Source organism: Colobus angolensis, unplaced genomic scaffold (genome assembly GCF_000951035.1).
Source record: "Colobus angolensis palliatus isolate OR3802 unplaced genomic scaffold, Cang.pa_1.0 Scaffold214, whole genome shotgun sequence".
NCBI lineage: Eukaryota > Metazoa > Chordata > Mammalia > Primates > Cercopithecidae > Colobus > Colobus angolensis.
In genome coordinates, this window is record NW_012115311.1 from 5,968,084 (window position 1) to 5,980,621 (window position 12,538).

A 12,538-nucleotide genomic window follows, 5' to 3' on the forward strand; every position below is an offset into this window, starting at 1 on the left:
TGAGTTTGATCTGATTTCCTGTCCTTTGGGTAGCCTACAGTCTTTAGGAGCAAGATAAATTACCATCTGTTAGCTTCCTTCAAGTGGCTTACCTACAGTCCTTCGGTGTCATCTTTCTTACGGAGTGTCTGGGTTATCCTGTTTCTCCACCACCAAAGGAAATACAGCCCTCTTAGAGAATTGGTCAATGAAATATAAGGGTGCCAAGAAACATCAGAGTAAAGAAGTGATGGCCCCAAAGGCAAATGCCCCCATATGAGAGGGGGAATGGAAGGTACTGCTTTCTTCCTTGCCTGAGGCTATGCAGATGTCCTTTGTGTGAACAAAAAAGGTTTTCTACATGACTGGCCATTTAGATCATATTATTGGCAATGTTTCAAAATTGTGGTTATCAGCTGATGTAAATTTTGGCGTTCTCTCCAAAGCCATGCAGCATTTGTTCCTCCCTGCATTTTCACCATTATAAAATACAATTCCCACTTAAATTAATCAAAACATGGAAAATCTAAACTTTATTTGGAAATATGGTTGGAGATTTTGTGTTGTTGTTTTTTTTTTTGTAATTTACGACTTGGCACTGCGATATTCTTCAACTGGATTTATGTTGACCCATTTTAGAAAATGCAGTTACTATAAATATTTTGTTACTGTTTCTGTTTTTTGTTATTCAACCCAAGCCTCCTTTGGAATTATTCTAATCCTCAATATGACTCATGAAGTATCACTTTATCCTAAAGGCAAGTGGTCCAAGAGTTGAAATATTTGTAATTATCTTTCAGACTCCATGATCCTCCAAGCTATTACTTCATTATAACTCCATTTCTGAAAGACGGTTTGTTTCTTTTTTTTCTGAAGTAATAAACATTTTGATAGACAGGTGGCTTTCGTATCTTGAATTTCTTATTTCATGTTGACGTGAGAGCAGTTGTTTGCAGTTCTTCCCCTGATGCACCATCACCCATCTGTCTGCCACTGACCATGGACACCAATAGACATTTCCCAGGCTTTTATCACCAAGGAACACCTTGCTTAGGCCACAGCATCAGATACTGGGGGTGGTGAGGAAGTCACTAACCCAAGAAAGTTGGGTTTTGATGCAAGTCATTTCATCCCTCAGAGACTCAGTTTTCTCGGGTGTAAAATGAGAGTTTGGGTTGGTTCAGTGAATACCAAGAGTTCACACAAGTAGTAACAGGATCAGCAGCAATTCGGGCCGATATTTATCTAGCAGCTACTTCATGATTTTTAATATGCCAGGAACTACCCAATGGAGTATAGGAGTGGGGAGACAGACTAATAAATGAATAATTCTGACTGATTAATAATATGGTGAGAACTCAGTTCAAGAGAAAGCAAGGGAAGCTTTGGAAGCAGGATAAGAGGCCACAAGTTTTTCCAATACTTCAAACATTTAATGAAATAACTACATTTCTTCTGATAAGAAGAGCTGCTTCGCAGAAATACCAAGTTTCTTTTTGGTACTCGGAAAAATGTCAACTGAGTGTGGTAAGGTTGGTTGTATCATGGAGACCTGGATTGCTGGTTGGTAGTTATAGCTGCAGCTAGCAACTCAGGCACCTGTGCCAAACAGCATGCCATGAACCCTAAAACCAACTTTTTAATGCACACTGTGGATCACAGATGGGTATTATTAACAGTGTGTACCATCTGGTAGCTTTCTATTTCAACTATTCATTCTTGCTCACTAGATACTGAGCTTTTAAAATTATTGTTTTAAATTTATGTGACCTCTGAATGTTCATAACCGGGGACAAAAAGTTCTGGTCATCTGCCCTCATGATCATCTTGATTTTGATTTAAAATGAGAAAATTGAATGTTCCTTAATAGCAATGTGTTGCATAAACCAACACTTTTCAAACATGAGGTCCATGAAATAAAAATTAGCAAAAAGAGGCCTCACTGGTGAAAACACTCTCTGCACCACTACCAGATGGTAAAGGTTTTGAATTCCAAAACTTCGTGTTGCTCTCCAGCGTGCCTGCAGCTCTCGATGCGTGGCACGTAGTGGCCACGTGATAAAAATGTACCTGGAGGCGTACCAATGGGCCGGCAACATTGTGGCATTCCAGTTTGGTTACTAGTGTACTTCCAAAAGGCTAGGCAGAGGCCTAAGCTAGGACAAACTCCAGGACGTGTTGTCAGTGGCGTGGTCAGAGCCATGAACTAATTTGAGATCTTCTTGGCACGTTCCAAAGCTTTGTTTTGTGAATCAAAATCTCCACGGACACCTCAGGCGTTGTCCCATGTGAATGTTCCTGGTTTTCCTATTGTATTTTCTGATGTTATTAATGTGGTTTCTTGGCTACTCCTATCTTTTAATTTTTGTCAATATTTCTGTATGCATAGATTTTTTTTCTTTTTTTTTTAAACAGAAATATCTTGCAGGGTCACTGGGCAGGCCAGAACAGTGACAGTGGCCCAAGTAACTGTTGGGGAAGACTGGGCAGGCTCTGTAATGCCCTGATTCATTTCTCTTTGCTTTGGGCTATGAAAACAAGGGGAGGAAGAAGAAATATCACAAGGCAGAATTTGTTTCCTCTTCTTTTTTAATCTTCCCTCTTCCTTTTCCCCATTTCAATTCATGAGACTCTCTAGGAGACACTTTCTGCCATGACTTATCTCCTATTTCTTGTCTTATAACATCTGTATTTCATAAACACTCACATCTTTCCTTACTAAACAATTTAAACTACTTTGTTGGTTTAGATGTTAGAAAAAAAGTAGAAAACGATGTTTCTATAAAGCAATTCAGAATATATAAGAGAGAGAAACATGTTTTGAATTTAGAAAATTAGAAATTGCATGGATAGGGAAGAAAAATTTGGAAGTGAAAGTCAGGCATCAGAATGAGATCTGGAATGATTGTGAGTTTGTTACTAAAGCGTAAAATGCGATTTAAAATATATAATGGAAAAGTGAAAGTAGTTTAATTTAAAACTACTATCCTAAAAAGGTTCACCACATTTGAAAAGCTAACATATTTCAACAACTACCTACAAAGATAAATGTTTATAACATGATAGACTAAGTGCTAGATTTTCATATAGAATACACTCTTACAAACCAATAAGAGGAAGTAGGACATAAATAAGTAATTGCAAAAGAAGAAATCCAAATGGCTAATATGTATGTGGGAAAAATGTACAACTTTACTGGCAATCAAACCAATTCAGATGTCAAAAAAGGAAATCCAATATTTGTTTAGAAATTGGCAAAGAGTTTTTGAAAATGTGATACCTAACCTCAGTGAGGGACCCAGCAAATGACCACTCATTGTCTGTAAAAGTACAATTTGAGGCCGGGCACAGTGGTTCACACCTGTAATCCCAGCACTTTGGGAGGCTGAGGTGAGTGGATCATTTGAGGTCAGGAGTTCAAGACCAGCCTGGCCAACATGGTGAAACCCCATCTCTACTAAAAATACAAAAAATTAGCCGGGCATGGTGGAGGGTGCCCTGTAGTCCCAGCTACTTGGGAGGCTGAGGCAGGAGAATCTCTTGAACTCGGGAGGTGGAGGTTGCAGTGAGCCGCGATCATGCCACTGCACTCCAGCCTGGGCAACAAGAGTGAGACTCTGTCTTGAGGGAAAAAGAAAGTACAATTTATTTGAGTTTGATGACTTTCTGGAGGGCATCATTCAGAGCTTTTAAAAAGTTCTTCTCTTTCAACTCACCAAATCCACTTTGTTCAGCAAAGTTTTTAATTTTAAAATTTTTTATTTTTATTTATTTGTGTTTTTGAGATCTTGGCTCACTGCAGCCTCCACCTCCCAGGTTCAAGTGATTCTCCTGCCTCAGCCTCCCGAGTAGCTGGGATTACTGGCACCCACCAACACACCCGGCTAATTTTTGTATTTTTAATAGAGGCGGAGTTTCACCATGTTGGCCAGGCTTGTCTCTAAAATTTTTTATTTAAATTGGAAAATACAAAGAAGAAATCCCTAAGGAATGACCTGACTTTCCATCAATAGGGGAATGATTGAATAAATTGTGATATAAACATATTACAAAATATGATGCAGAGTTTAGAAAAACAGTTTTGATTGCTATGGATTGACCAAGAAAGATGATTATAATATATAAATATGAAAAATATATAAAATATGTCGCTATTTTGCCATTTTTATAAAAAGCAAACAAAAACCTGGCCATGTATATATGTGTGTATATAAGCTTAGAAAAGCTATGGTAAGATCCATACACTATTAAAAATGGTAGTGATATTGAAGGGGAAAGAACAATATCACAAAGGTAGTGATATTGAAGGGGAAAGAACAAATAGCTATTGCTATCTTTTTTATTTTGAATTTATAATTTTTTAAAAAGAAAAGGGTCAGTAAATATTTCTGAGCACCCCCAGTGTACCCTTGGTTTCTGGCTACTAGAAACTAAATGTCAAGTGCCAGGGACTAAATCTGTCATAAGGGAATGATAGGATAACTGCATACTCACTTACAAAGGTGTTGCTGAGTAATTATTTATAACAGTGAAATACTGAAAGCAAGTTACATATTCAGTAGTAGGAATTCAGTTAAGTAAATTATGGTATTCCATGTAGTCGGATGTTCAACAGCCATTAAATAACAGAGTGAAAATGCTCACAAGATACTGTGTTGTGAAAAGGGCTGGTAACACATCAACATGTATGAACAAATCCCAATGCTGAAATATATAAATGCATAGAAAAAATTCTAGAAGTTTGTATACCTCCCCCTCCAAAAATAAAGTATCATTTGATCATGGGTTATTGGGGGTGTTTTAAAATATGCTTTATATTTTTCCATCTATAGTGAACATTGATTATGCTTACAAGCATACAATTTTTGTTAATTATTAGAAGCAGTTTCTTGAGAACAAGATATGTAGCTTTGCATAGCATCATAATTGGTCAAGGGAGCTCATTAAGAGAGAAATAGAAAGCTCTCTGCCATTTAAGATGTTCAGCATTGAATATAATGGACGTGAACACTGAGAATTTAAATCTAATGGAAGTGAAGTTGTTTCTTATCCTCAAGCCACAAACCATTTCACAGACACACTATAAGCTCTGTGGCAGCTTCGTGTGTTGGCACAGGCTGGCAGGATGCCCTTGTTGAAGGGAAATACCACCTCTTCACCAGTTTTACCTCTTCCAAGCAAATGCTGACATCTCCCACATATTATAAACACACACAACTATCTCTGTGAGGACCCACAGTAATAAACTTGGTCCTGTTGTGGTGGGTGGGATCTTCCACCACCACATTTCTTGGTTTATGAGGTTGACCTTTCTTCTAACATTTTCCTTGGAAGCAACAACAGTTTATCCTAAGAGACCCACACATATAGATAACTCAAGGAATGAGTCGAGAGAAACCCAACAAAACACCTCTTTATTAGCCTTTATCACTCCCAATCTAGCCAAAATATTATTGTAAGGAATGTAACCTAGGAGGATTGAAGTATTATTTACTTCCATGTCTTAAGAAGCCCATCCTGTCCTTCCTCTTTGTTTTCTTGGTTCCATTTTCATAGACAAGAATCTGGCTGGTGGGAAGTAGATGTGACTGAGGATGGTCGTATATTTCTACTTCCAGGTTTATTGTGCATTTTGAGTTGGTGTGTGTGCCATTAACCCATAATGACGTGTGGTTGTTGTTCTTTCCCCAGAATGTCGAGTGGTGAAGTCCACTTCTTACACCAAAATAGCTTCATCATCCCGCAGGAGCACCACCAAGAGCCCAGGACCATCCAGGCGCAGCAAGTCCCCTGCCTCCACCAGCTCAGGTAAAGCAGCAGAGGAGATTTTGAAGAAATTGCCTTGTTCCTGACACAGGATGAGCAGAGGGTGTGTGAAGCTCAGAGTGTGAGGTTTTTAAGCGAGTATAGGTTCCGGTTTATAATTTTAGAACATGTTAGAGCGGTTGAACAGATTTGCTGGAGTCTAGCATATTGGCTGCAAGAAAAAGCATTGAGCTTCAAAATATGTGCTTAGTGAAGACTCAGGAAACCCAGATTTGCCCACAAATAGAAGAACGTTACCATCTTGTATCATTTCTATCACCGAAGTTAATCTTTCAGATTCTGGAAGTCTCTATTAAAGCATTTATCCTACCTGAGACTGGCCTATGAAGAGTTTCCCATTTGTATTCGCTGAACCTTTGTTAAACACACTTTTAGCCCTCAGTTTCCTTTCATGGCTCTGGAGCTAAAGGTAGTGAGATTGAGAGGGTGGAGCAGGGATTGCTGCAGTGACCTTGGCCTGAGCCTGCCTCTCAGTGGGTTCTAGTGCTGGTGTTGGACAGGCTGTGTATGCACAAGATGAGCACCTCAACCCTACCTTCTCCTTTTTTGTTTTAAAACTGACGTGAAGTCAGTTAGAAAGTTTCTTATTCATTTATCTCAGGTGAAGGGTCTGTATCATTATTAAAGGGAATTATTTATTAAATGACACAAATTGTTGATTGGGAATTATTAAACGATACAAATGTCAAAGTGATTGTTACCTGATTTCATGAAGACAAGAGGCTCTTATAAATGAGAATAAAGACCTCTGGGGCCTACTTGGAGGCCTTCTTTTACTCAACAGCATTGGCCAAGGGGAGTGTGAAAAGAGCTCTCAGCTGAGGCTGCCTAAGAAGGAACTTTCAATAGGGTGGATCATTATAGACCATTACAGGTCATGGGCCGACTAGACCACCCAACCCACCTTGATTCTCTAAGAGTCTCCTTCCCCTTGGAGTTTTACCAATTACTGCTATTCTCTAGACAGATCTCCAAAGACCACCTTCCCCTCTGACTGTCAGCCTAGGGTGGCATCGATGGGCTGCCAATGCCTCCTTCCCACAGCATAGCCTGCATCCTAGCCAGTCAGAAAATATGTTTCAGAGCACAGCTGGCACTTGAGATGCATCTTGTTTGCCTCTGTAGTTAAGGGTGAGCTGAGAACTCCTCCCTTAGTATGACACTGCTCATCTAAATAGGATGCAGCCCTAAGATGAGGCATTGCTAAAGGATGAGGCAGTAGACTCAAAGCTTAGAGTTCATGAGAGTCACTTGGGAACTTGGCGAAGTTTGTCATCCTGACCCCCAACACCCTGAGATTCTGACTAAGGACCTAAACCTGTGTTTCAGCAAGTTCTCCAGGTGATTAGGATCTGGTAGTCCATGGCCCACATTTTGAGAAACAGCAGGTAAGGGCAGTGGTTCTCAAATTAGCAGTATCACCATCACCTGAACACTTGTTAGAACTACAAAGCCCTGAGCCCCCTCTCCAGAACCGCTGAATCAGAAACTCTGGAGCTGGAGCCCAGCAATTTGGATTTTCCCAAGCCCTCCAGCTGATTCCAATGCACACTTTGAGAAGCAGTGGGTTATGGAAAACAGAAATGAAGTAAATGCAGAAAATCATTTGACTCTGGATAATCTGGAGGGAAAGATATGACTTGTTCATCTTCATTTACTGGCATGACAGAGATGACTTCCTTTCTACCTCCCTCTTGGCCTCCAAGTGACAATGTCCATCAGTGTTCTTGCAATCCAAGAGCAGACCTTTAGGTACCTTGATGTGTAGACCAAAAGAGCAATGAACAAAGGAGAGTACCATATGCCAACTTCCTTTTCTCCCTCCTTGCAATGGCCTGGCTTCAGAGAGTCAGTCACCTGGGAGAAGAGAGAATTTCTTTCTGAAGATGATCCCTTCCCCAGGATATCAGGGAAAGTGTCTCTTCAGGAGAGATATCACCCACACATAGAGAAGAGGACCTCCACAAAATGACAGAGTGATCCTGGAATTGCTGCATGGAAAACTCCCCTGGAAGAACTGAGCTTGTCCAGCTGTCCAGGTTAATATTGAGCTCTGTGGAGGATGTTCAGTCTTAACTAAAGACCATTTCTCACTTTCTCTGATTAAATATGGGCTGTAGGGTCGGGTGTGGTGGCTCACACCTGTAATCCCAGTACTTTGGGAGGTTGATGGGGGTGGATCACTTGAGGTCAGGAGTTTAAGACCAGCCTGGCCAATGTGGTGAAACCCCTGTCTCTACTAAAAATACAAAAATTAGCCAGGTGTGGTGGCAGGCACCTGTAATCCCAACTACTCGGAGGCTGAAGCAGGAGAATCACTTGAACCCTGGGGGGCAGAGGTTGCAATGAGCAGAAATCACGCCACTACACTCTAGCCTGGGCGACAGAGCGAAACACTGTCTCAAAACAAAAATATAAATAACTAAATAAATCTGGGCTATGGGATGAACTCCCATGGAGCAATAAAGGAGAACAAAGTCATAAGCCTAGCCAGCATATTGCCCCCAAAATTTTGGCTACTTAATGCAATCATACAAGGATGTGAAAGAGAAGGAGAGCCTGTATTAATGAAACCATATCAATACTATTAAAAATCATCAGTATTAAAAAACAAAATTAGTTCTCCATCCAAACCAACTTTGACTTAAATTTTACTTAACCTTTCCTATCTTCTTCCTCTCAGTATATAAGATGAATAAAAAAAAAAATGTGGGGAAGATGTATCTAATAATGGGTGATGAGCCAAATTCTTATGTTTTTTATGTTACAGATATTCCAAGAAAATCAATAGGCACTACAGCTTTTAATTTTTTATTGTCATTATTTTTAGAAGCTTTGTTGTTAAGAGCTGTAGGTTGTTAGATACTCCTGGGTTTAGGTTTGTTCTTTTTTCTCTCTCTTTTCTTTTCTTTTCTTTTCTTTTCTTTTTTCTTCTCTCTTTCTTTCTTTCTTTCTTTCTTTCTTTTTCTCTCTTTCTCCTTCCTTCCTTCCTTCCTTCCTTCCTTCCTTCCTTTCTTCTCCCTTTAAGTCAGTAAAGATGGGGAATGGATCAGATTCTTGTGTACATGTTAAAGAATGGACTGATGAGTCTAATCTTAAAAAGATAATTATGCATATAGGCAATCATTTCATTTTATAATTAACTGGTAATGTAATCACTATTCAGCATTGTAAGAATTTATATTCATTTCTGAAAAGTAATTTTGGAAACTCAAGAACGTACTTGTATGTCACTGCCAACATTTGTAATTATTCCTTTTAGAAGTTTAAAATGGGTAGGATGCATTGCCTCAAAATCAACACGTTGCTCCAAACAAGCATTTCCACATTCTATTTTTTCCTTGAAGTCCTTTTCAACTCTAGCTGAAACCTGGTTGAACTGACCAGCACTAACTTGAAATTTGTGATAAGTAAGTCATACCAAGTGGTATCATTTTCATAAAGAAAGTAGAGTCCAAATTCATTCTAAAATTAACACGTTCTTGAAAAATTAGCACTTCTAGGTGTCTTTAACTTCTGGGTCAAAATTAATTATATAACACTAATCATATTTTGTTTAATGTGAGCTTTTTATGCATTTAAAATTTTCAACTTGCTGCATTTTGACCTGGAGGAGATAGCATGCAACCATTTTCTGATTATGTAAGAGCTTGTTATATGCACTGACTATCTCTTGATTCTGACTTGCTACCAAGAGCGACTTGTTCCCACTTTCCTTTGGATGGTTCCAATTTAGAGAGTTTCACAGAGCGGTCGACTCCCAGTCACAAATGTGTGGATTGTGCCCGTGACCTCAGGACCACCTCCTTTCCCTGGAACCAGACCCAGGGGTTAAGGAGTTCGGCAGCTTTGCCAGTTCTCCTGGAGGCAAGTGCAGCTGCTGATGTCAGGGAAGCCCCTCTCTTGGGGCCCCTCCACTGCTCTGGCCCCGGTCTCCTGTCCCTACTCAACTAAGGCTCTTGGAACCAGTGGAAAGGCACGTTGAATTATCTCTATACGGATTGCATCACATTTTCTTAAAATAGCCTGTTTAGTGTTTTTCATCAATCATATGGACTCAAACATGAATTTTACTTAAATACTCCATCAATATTGGTATTGCCCCAAACCCAACTACTACGGGACTTTATTTAATGTTAAAGCATCTTTAGACCAGGTGTGGTGGCTCATGCCTGTAATCCCAGCACTTTGGGAGGCCAAGGCAGGCTAGTGAAACCTGGTCTCTAAAAAAAAAATGCAAAAATTAGCCTGGCACGATGGTTCCTGTGTTTCCTGTGGTCCCAGCTACTCAGGATGGCTTGACCCCGGGAGGCAGAGGTTGCAGTGAGTTGAGATTGCACAATTGCACTGCAGTGTGGAAGACAGAATGAGACCCTGTCTCAAAAAAAAAAAAAAAAAGTCTTTGTTTTCCCCCTAAAACATTAACCTGAAGTTTATAATGATTTCTACTTCAGTGTTTAAATTTCTATTTCCAGTATTCAGTTTCCTATATTATACAGAAATTGGAGCATATTACAAAGTTAAGATCTATGCAATTTTCAGGCTATGCTGCTTTGAATATAACATGGTTAACTTATATTTACCTGACACATTATAGTTTACATACGGCCTTTATTTCTTCAATCTTTTTTGATCCTCCTATTAATTTCCTAACAGCAAGCAAGTAAGGCAAGTTATTATTATCTCTGTGGAAATAAGAACACAGTGGCAGGGCTGGGATAACTGCTTTGCTCTGAGTCCCAGAGTTCAGAATGGCAACTCGGGGCTGGCACCGGGGGCTTCTGGTGCTCTGGACACACAAGGCTGGCAGTCCTTGATACCTATTTCTTCACCTCCACTTACTAGAGTGTTGATCCAGAAAACAACTAAGCTAGTCCCTGGTTTGAGAGTGCAATTCACAGCATCACAACACCTTGCAACATAAGCCTAAGTATTAGTCCCTTGGCACCAGGGTTCCAGGAGGTGAATGATTTACCCCAACTTTCTAATGAATAGCATTGCTGGATAGAAACCTCCCTTGTAAGTCAGCATTAGAACAAGAATGAGAATCCTCTGTAAATCCTCCCTTCGTCCCTTACCCAGTTATCTTCGTTGCACTAAAAGTGGTTCAAAGTGATTTATTAAAGTGTAAAGTTCATTTACACTTTCAGAACTATCAGTTACAGACCAACTAGTGTCAGGCATTTGCTAGGCACTAATGATGCCCCTATTCTCAGGAAGCATAGGGGTCAAGGCCTCACAGATAACATAATTCACATACCTGTTGAATTATGATTAGTCTCCATAACAGAAAAGGCTGAAAGAAGGCAAACAGAGCTAGCAAAGAGAAACCAGAAGCCTTAATAACACACGAAAAGAATAAAGAGCCTCCAGATAAATTGCGTGCTGAGACGCTGGAGGATGAATCACTAAGAAATTGGAAAATGACTTCTAGTTGCTTCTTAAAGAAACAAGAATGTGTAAGAAGTAAAGAGTTTCATATGGGTTGACTCTTCATACGTGTGTATATATTTGGAACACAGATCTAGTAAAATGTATAAGTTAAAAGTAAACTGCTTGATTTTTATTTTTGAGACAGGGTCTCACTCTGTCACCCAGGCTGGAGTGCAGTGGCAAAAGTGAAATTCTTTTAAGCAATTTTTTTTTAATCTACATAGGGAAGTTATAACAAAATAACTCTAAAAATAAGAATAAAATATGCATTAATTTGGTTTTAATAAACACCGATAAAACTTCAGTTGGCTTTATATTGTTCTCTTAATCTTACAAGGAAAGTGTGTTTATCTTGAAGTTTCATAGCTGCAGTTTTCATTAAAACTTACAGATTTCAAAATTTTGATCTTTTCTTGGATTTGGGAAAGCTTTGGGGCCAGGCATTATGGCTCATACCTTTAATCCCAATACTTTGGGAGGCCTAGGCAGGAGGATTGGTTGAAATCAGGAGTTTGAGACCAATCTAGGCAACATACTGAGACCTGTGTCTACAAGAAATTTAAAAACTAACTGGGTGTGATGCTGCACAGCTATGGTCCCAGCTACTTAGGAGGCTGAGGTGGCATGATCTCTTGAGCTTAGGAGTTTGAGGCTGCAGTCAGCCATGGTCACACCACTGCACCCCAGCTTGGACGCCAGAGCAAGACCCCATTCTAAAAAAAAAAAAAAAAAAAACAGAGAAGAAAAATGCAGTTTTTTGTTTGTTTTAGAGTTTTTATTTCCATTTAGATAGCCAACTTTTTATCATAGAATGATATCCTATATTTAGAATCTCTGTCTGTGGAACCCATAGCAGACATAACTGAGGCCCAATGAGTGCCTCACACCTTTCAATTCCAATATGAGATAATGTACTTTCTTGCCCTTCAGAAGCTTATAGACTGGACTAGAACCATTCATGGCAACAACCATTCATTCATTCAGTATACATTGAGAATCTGTAGTGGACCAGCAATGTTGGGTGCTGGAGATGCAGGGCAAACATTTGAAAGAAGGAAAAGCCAAATGGCTTAGTTCATGAATATCTACCATGATGAAGCACCATTCTGAATGCCCAGCCTTAAAACTTCTGTGTGACTCCAGAAATCCTGAAGTCTTTTTATTCATGCTATTTAAATTTTACTTTTTTACAGTTCTATAAAAATATTTTATGCAGCATATGCAGATAAGAATCAAAGCTGGGGAAGTGAAGAGAATTTTAATCAGCTCACTACTAGTCCAGCTTGTCAAATTCTTTTGA

At 39.4% G+C, this 12,538-nt stretch overlaps 1 protein-coding gene across 1 annotated transcript in view; it reads left to right on the plus strand.

The window, feature by feature from the left end:
• DCLK1 (doublecortin-like kinase 1) overlaps positions 1-12,538 on the plus strand; it is a 354,978-nt gene that overhangs the window by 248,474 nt on the left and 93,966 nt on the right. The window contains exon 5 of the mRNA XM_011943027.1: positions 5,671-5,787. Coding sequence (XP_011798417.1) covers positions 5,671-5,787 — 117 coding nt within the window. The remainder of the gene's footprint in view (positions 1-5,670; positions 5,788-12,538) is intronic.